This window comes from Trichechus manatus, unplaced genomic scaffold, assembly GCF_000243295.1.
Source record: "Trichechus manatus latirostris isolate Lorelei unplaced genomic scaffold, TriManLat1.0 scaffold00115, whole genome shotgun sequence".
Taxonomy (NCBI): Eukaryota; Metazoa; Chordata; class Mammalia; order Sirenia; family Trichechidae; genus Trichechus; species Trichechus manatus.
In genome coordinates, this window is record NW_004444051.1 from 129,732 (window position 1) to 137,081 (window position 7,350).

The 7,350-nt window shown below is 39.2% G+C and overlaps 1 protein-coding gene and 1 pseudogene across 1 annotated transcript; one reads left to right on the forward strand and one right to left on the reverse strand.

The window, feature by feature from the left end:
* Window positions 1-698: 698 nt before the first annotated feature.
* LOC101358250 (histone H2A-beta, sperm-like) lies at window positions 699-3,098 on the reverse strand (annotated as a pseudogene).
* Window positions 3,099-3,362: 264 nt separating this feature from the next.
* Window positions 3,363-3,782, forward strand: LOC101361893 (histone H2B type 1-A). Its single transcript, XM_004383973.2, has one exon. It carries the CDS (start codon window positions 3,402-3,404, stop codon window positions 3,780-3,782), a length of 381 nt encoding a protein of 126 aa, XP_004384030.1. The 5' UTR covers window positions 3,363-3,401.
* The last annotated feature ends 3,568 nt before the right edge of the window (window positions 3,783-7,350 follow it).

The window sequence follows — 7,350 nt, forward strand, 5'->3', positions numbered from 1 at the left end:
ACACACATATGTATATATATCTATTGAATGGTAAAATATGTTTTCTTTATTCTAACTTAGTCCCTAGTTACACTTACAGACACTAAATAAGAATATAATCTTCTTATATACATATTATGTTCCTTGTGTTGTTCCTGGCATGTAGTAGATTTTCAATAAATATTTTCTGATTAGATGAATCACAGCCTTTGAAAACATAATCTTTTAAGTCAAAACATTTGAGTCAACTAAAGAGTCCAGAGTCTCATTACACTTACCACTGCTTAAATTCCTTTAAAGTTTCATTCCAGTAGTCCTAGGAGTCAGTGGGGGGCCTTTCTGTGGAGGTATTGGGATTGCTGGGTGGGGTCTTGCGGTTCACCGTAGATGGGATGACAATGCTCATGTTCATTTGTTGGGTGAAAACTGCAAAATTACAGAGTAGCAAGATGATGGTCAGTCCATGTCGGACTGAAAAAATGCCTGAGACGAGAGGGAACAGATAGTCTTATAATCAGAATGTTCTTCTCCCAACCTCCCTAATCCCAGAAATGGGAGAAGATTGGTGTCTGTGAATCAGAAATACAGGGAGAGCAGACATTTCTCTGTTGGTGTTTGGTGGACATACGTTCCCCTGGGAAGTGAGGGGGGAGGTAACTCCCTCAGAAACTTGCTCAAGCATAGACTTGAAGAATGAATGGAGTTAACTGGAGCAAGTATTAAGGAAGAGTTTTCCAGAAAGGGACCTGGAATGATCTGATGAGACTGAAAATGACAAGAAGTGGATTTAGAGAAAGAATTGACTGGAAGCAGTGATTGATTAGATATGGACACAGAGAGAAAGAAAGTTGCTGGAAAAGACTCCCAGGTGCCCTGTTTGGCAGCTGGAATGGTTCTCGGTGCCATTTATAACTAAGAAACATGGAAGATTAACATGTTTGAGTGTGGAGGGTGATGAAACTTGAAAAGTAGGCTAGGGTTCAATTACGCACTATGTCATCCTCACTCTAAGACCTTGTTCGCTGAATCAGGCTTTATCTGGAACATGGATGGTCTCATGGCAGAAGTAAAAGAGAAATCACGGTGAACTAGGTGCTGGCTTTTAAAGGTTTTACTTGAACACCACTTCCTCTCACATTTTATGGCCAAAGCAAGTTATACGTCCAAGCCCAATGGTACCATGGTAGAAAAGTAGAATCCTTTCATAGGGAGGGCCAGGGAATGGTTTTGAAATAATATAATCTATCTCAGTCCAAACTTCAATTCAAAATTATTCAGTTCACTCTCCTTTCTGCACACAAAATATACTTACTCTCTTCCCAAGTGAGCCAACCCAGAAATTCCGTTTAATTACAGCACCAGACCTGATGTCCATAATTTTTTATATTATCTCATCAGTGTGGATATGGCTTCTCTTGCTCCAAAACACATGAAATAACAAGATAAGGTGTCTGCTTCCCCATGCACACCCAATATATGATGCTAGAACAAGCGCAAGATAACTACAGAGGAAATACACAGTTGTCACTAGTTCAAGGAAGTCTGGAATCATGTGGGCAGCTATTTAAAATGATTTACACTCAACTACTAACCTACCAATGATTGTGAGGATGGTGCAGGACCAGGCAGTGTTTCATTCTTTTGTACATAGGGTTATGCTATGAGTCAGAAATGACTCGACGGCACCTAACCTAAAAGTTGTCAGTTCAAACCTTCCCAGCAGTACCGCAAAGAAAAGCCTGGGGATTTGCTTCCGTTAAGATTACAGCCAAGAGAACCATATGGAGCAGTTCTACTCTGTAACACCTGGGGTCGCCATGAGTCAGAATTAACTGGTTGGCAATGAGTTTGGTTTTTTTGGTTTATACTGGGGCAGCGAATAAAAAACAAAAAACAAATCAACAACAACAAAAACACCAGTTGTCGTCAAGTTGATTTTGATTCACGGAAACCCCCATGTGTATCAGAGTAGAACTGTGTTCCATAGCATTTTCGAAGGCTGATTTTTTAGAAGTAGATCACCAGACCTTTCTTCTGAAGCTCCTCTGGGTTGACTTGAATTGCCAACCTTTTGGTTAGCAGCCAGGCGTGTTAACTGATTGCACCACCCAGGGACACTAGGGCAGTGCATTGTTGTTGTTGTTAGGTGCCGTCCAGTCGGTTTTGACTCATAGTGACCCTATGTACTACAGAATGAAACACTGCCAGGTCCTGTGCCACCCTCACAATCGTTGTTATGCCTGAGCCCATTGTTGCAGCCACTGAGTCAATCCATCTTGTTGAAGGTCTTCCTCTTTTTCGCTGACCCTGTACTTTACTGAGCATGATGTCCCTCCAGGGATTGATCCCTCCTCAAAGGTGTGTGTCAGGGTTGTATACTTTCACCATACCTATTCCACCTGTACGCTGAGCAAATAATCCGAGAAGCTGGAGTATATGAAGAACAGGGCATCAGGATTGGAGGAAGACTCATTAACAACCTGCATTATGCAGATGACACAACCTTGTTTGCTGAAAGTGAAGACGACTTGAAGCACTTACTGATGAAGATCAAAGACCGCAGCCTTCAGTATGGATTACACCTCAACATAAAGAAAACAAAAACCCTCACAACTGTACCAATAAGCAACATCATGATAAACGGAGTAAAGTTTGAAGTTGTCAAGGATTTCATTTTACTTGGATCCACAATCAACACCCATGGAAGCAGCAGTCAAGAAATCGAAAGACGCACTGCATTGGGCAAATCTGCTGCAAAAGATCTCTTTAAAGTGTTAAAAAGCAAAGATGTCACTTTAAGGACAACGCCCTGTGCGATCGTCACACCACCCTGCAGCTTGTTGAGCTCCTCGTCGTTGCGGATGGCCAGCTGCAGGTGACGCGGAATGATGTGAGTCTCCTTGTCGCGGCCGCGTTGCCCGCCAGCTCCAGGATCTCGGAAGTCAGGTACTCCTGCACCGCCGCCAGGTACACGGGCGCACCGCCCCGATGTGCTCAGCGTAGTTGCCTTTGCGGAGAAGACGATGAACTCTGCCGACGGGAAACTGCAGGCCTGCCCTGGAAGATCGAGACTTGGCTTTTGCACGCGCCTTGCCACCTTGCTTCCCACGTCCTGACATAGTTCAAATGAAAGTCTGTTATAACGGAAAAAGTTACCGTTGGGGAAGGAGAAAGGGAGGAGGACAGTACTGGAGCCTATTTATACTCTGACCAGTACATTGTGATTTGCTATCTGATTGGCTAATGGAATGGCTGCCTATCCAATCAGAGAACCTTATTGGAATCACCTCATTTACATACATACCACTACCTATTAATCAATCAGATGTTGTTTGACTAACAAGTCATTTGAGTGCCTAGCCTATAAATACTGCTCTTTTCCCACACCAAACCCCGGTAAAGATTGGTAGTGTACACCGACAATGCCAGAGCTGACTTCAAAGGGTACCACCATTTCCAAGAAGGGTTTCAAGAAAGCTGTAACTAAAATTCAGAAGGAGGGGAAAAAACACAAGAGATGCCGCAAGGAGAGCTATTCCATTTACCTCTACAAGGTGCAGAAGCAGGTCCACCCGAACACTGGTATCTCCTCCAAGGCCATGAGCATCATGAATTCTTTTGTTACTGACATCTTCGAGCGCATAGCTGGTGAGGCGTCGCACCTGGCGCACTACAACAAGCGCTCGGCCATCCCGTCCAGGGAGATTCAGACAGCTGTGCGCCTGCTGCTGCCCGGGGAGCTGGCCAAACACACCGTGTCCGAGGGCACCAAGGCCGTCACTGAATACACCAGCTCCAAATAAAACCATGCCATAACCAAAGCGTCACAACCCAAGGGCTCTTTTCAGAGCCACCTACATGTTATAAAGAAACTGTGGGCTCTTAAAAAATAACATTTGTGGCTAGCTGAATATAAACTTTTTTTTTTTTTAGCGAGGTATCTTTTTCACACCATATAATGTGGAAAAGTAAGCAGCATAGATATAACATTTTCTTTAGAAACTCTAGACAAACTTGACTAATTCTAAACGTTGGTGAACTCATATAGGCGTTTTCAGCATTTTTCATGAAAGCTGAAAATCCATAGATGAAGTGACTTCAAAGAAGGTAGCCTTCTGTAGTTCATGTAGTTATGGTTTCTGGTGATGAGGGTACCAGGAGGACTGCAGCTGGCTTTTTGCTGGGATATCTTTTTTTTTTCCTGTTTCCAATTCATTCTATCAGAAGACAGAAAATGGCCTGGAGCTTAGGGAAGCTGGCATGGGAGCATTAAAGCTGTATTCACTTCCTCTTTACACTGGCTGTGGTGCATGAAAAAGTTCCTCCTATGGACCAGTCTACCTGCCCTGAAACTGCTGGGATTTGAGGCCCAAAACCCCAAGGTTTCCTGGCCTAATGATGTCCTGTATACACTTATTGTGATCTCTCTAGGCTGTTATTTGTTGAGAGCATGCTGATATATTGTAATATGGAAATCTTGTCATCTCTCTAAGGTATTTCATGTTGGAACTCAACATCTGGCTAACCACAATTGACTTGCAAACAGGAGTAACTTCAACCGAATCTCTCCCCTCTTTTTGCGTTACTTTTCTTGCAAGTTATGATAAGATCGCTTGTTTTCTCTCTGCACTCAGAGTACAGAAGATCATTAAAAACTGAGTTTGTGTCCCTATTTTTTAAGCCCATGTTACTGGGCTTAAAAATTGGGATGTTCCAACTTTGACCATGGGGTATGTATGAAAACAGGATGCCAAATATCCAAGTCAGGGGACTTTGGGTGCAAGATACACTCTTTCATGATTATCTGGACTTTTCTCAGAGAGTAGACAAGCATTAAAAAAAAAAGTGATAACAGACATTGAATTCAAAAGCTAAAAAGATGTGAGAATAGTTCAAATTATTACTACTTCCCAGAAACCTGTGTTTAGATGGATCTCCAACTTGACTGTTAATTTTTTGTTTATTAAAAAAGATTTAGTGTGTACATATATGCTTTCTTTAGCACCATTTGATAGGATATTTGAATGTACAGTAAAAAATCCTTGTGCACAGTGAGACAGTCCAGTATGAGAGGTGGCAGCATCTCTAATCAGGGCTCCCAGCTGCCTGATGAGACCCATAGGAAACAGCAAATATCTGCATAGCTCCCATATCCGTTCAACTCTCCAGTTAAAGCATGTATCATTTTCAGACTGGTTTCTTTAACTTAACAGTATGCATTTAAGATTTGTCCATTTCATTGTGTGGATCAATAGCTCCTTCCTTTTTATCGCTATATTCCATTGTATAGATATGTTACCATTTGTTTATCCATTCACCTATTGAAGCATATTTTGGTTGCTTCCACTTTTAGAACATTATGAATAGAACTGCTATAAACATTCATTTGTAGATTTTTGTGTGGACATCTTATCCAGTCCAGTTGGGTAAATATAGAGAAGCATTATTGCTAGGTTGTATGGTAAGCTTATGTTTAACATTGTAAGAAACGGCCCACTAGCAATGAATCAGAGTTCATTTTGCTCTGATTCCTCATCAACATTTGATATTTTCAGTGTTTTGGATTTCAGCCATTCTAATAAGTGTGTAGTGATATTTCACTGATAATTTGCAAATAATGTCAATCATCTTTTTATATGCTTATTTGACATCTGTATATCTTACTAGATGAGGTGTTTGTCCAGATCTTTTCCTCATTATTTAATTGAGTTGTTTTCTTATTTTTGGGTTTGAAGAGTTTTTTGTGTATTATGGGTACAAATTATTTATCAGATACGTGATTTGCAAATGTTTTCTCACAGTTTGTGGCCTGCCTTTTCATTCTCTTATCAATGTCTTTCACAGAACATAAGTTTTTAATTTCAAAAATGTTTAATTTCTAAACTTTTTTCTTTCATGGATTGTGTCTTTGGTGTTATATCTAAAAACCCATCACCAAACCCAACATTATATAGATTTTCTCCTATTATTTCTTCTAGAATTTTTATAGTATTGTGTTTTACATTTAGTTCTATGATCCATTTTGAATTAATTCTGGCGTATGGTGTGAGGTCTGTGTTGCAGGTTCTTTTATTTATTTATTTTATTTTTTGGTATGTGGATGTCCAGTTGTTCCAGCATCAGTTGTTGAAAAGACTGTTCTTTCTACTTAGAATTTCTTTTGCACTTTTGTAAAAAATTAGTTGACTATTATTTATGTGGGTCTAACCCTGGGCACTCTATTCTGTTCTCTTGATCTGTGTATCCGTCCTTTTGCCAATAATACAATGTCTAGTTGACTACTTCTTGACTTTTTGATTACTGTAGTTGTGTATAGTAAGTCTTAATATCGAATAATAATGTGAGTCCTCCAAATTTGTTCTTTTTTAAAAATGTTTTTGCTATCCTAGTACTTTTGTCTTCCATTATAAATTTTAGCATCAATTAATTGATATGTACAAAACAGCTTGCTGGGATTTTGATTGGGAGTGCATTGAATCTATTGTTCAAATTGGGGAGATTTGACATCTTAACAATGTTGAGTTTTTCCATCATGAACATATTTTATCTCTCTACTTATTTAGATGCCTTTTGAAGTCTTTCAGCAGTTTTTGTAGTTTTCCACATACTTTTTAAGATTTATACCTATGTACTTAATTTTTTGTGTTATTGCTAAATATTTTTCCCTCAGAACTTGATGTTTATTTTCATTTTTTAACAACCTTATAAGGATAGAATTTACATACCATAAAATTTAACCTTTTAAGATGTACAGTTGAATGGTTCTTAGTTCATTTTCAGAGTTGCACAATCAAACACATCCAGTCAGATAATAGTGTCACCTTTATGGCAAAAATTACCCAGCAGTGTACAACTACCTGAGACATTCCCTGAGCTTTTTACACTCTGTATCATCCCCAGACAGCAGGTGCCATTTAAAAACTGAATGGACTCTTAAAGAAGAAACTAAAAACTAATGACTGAACTGTCCATTCAACGTTATAGTTCTATTTAGATTTTCTATTTCTTTTTGAGTCAGCTTTGTTAGTTTGTGTCTTTCTAGGAATTTGTCCATTTTGTCTAAGTTATCTAATTTGTAGCATGCAATTGCTCATAGTATTCCCTTGTATTCCTTTTTCCATCTGTAAAGTAAGTAGTTCTGTCCTCTCTTTCATTCCAGATTTTAGTAATTGGAGTCTCCTTTCTTTTTTTGTTAGTCATTCTAGTTATGGGTTTGTTAATTTTGTTGATCTTTTCAAGAGTCCACTTTTGGTTTTGTTGATTTTATCTCTTTTTTCTGCTTTCTATTTCATTTATTTCCACAGAATTATTTCTTTTCTTTCTTTTGCCTACTTTAGTTTTAATTTCCACGTATTTGTGAATATCCCAAAT

Coding starts and splice junctions, on each gene's coding strand:
- LOC101361893 (XM_004383973.2), top strand. CDS start 3,402: ATGCCAGAGCTGACTTCAAAGGGTACCACCATTTCCAAGAAGGGTTTC.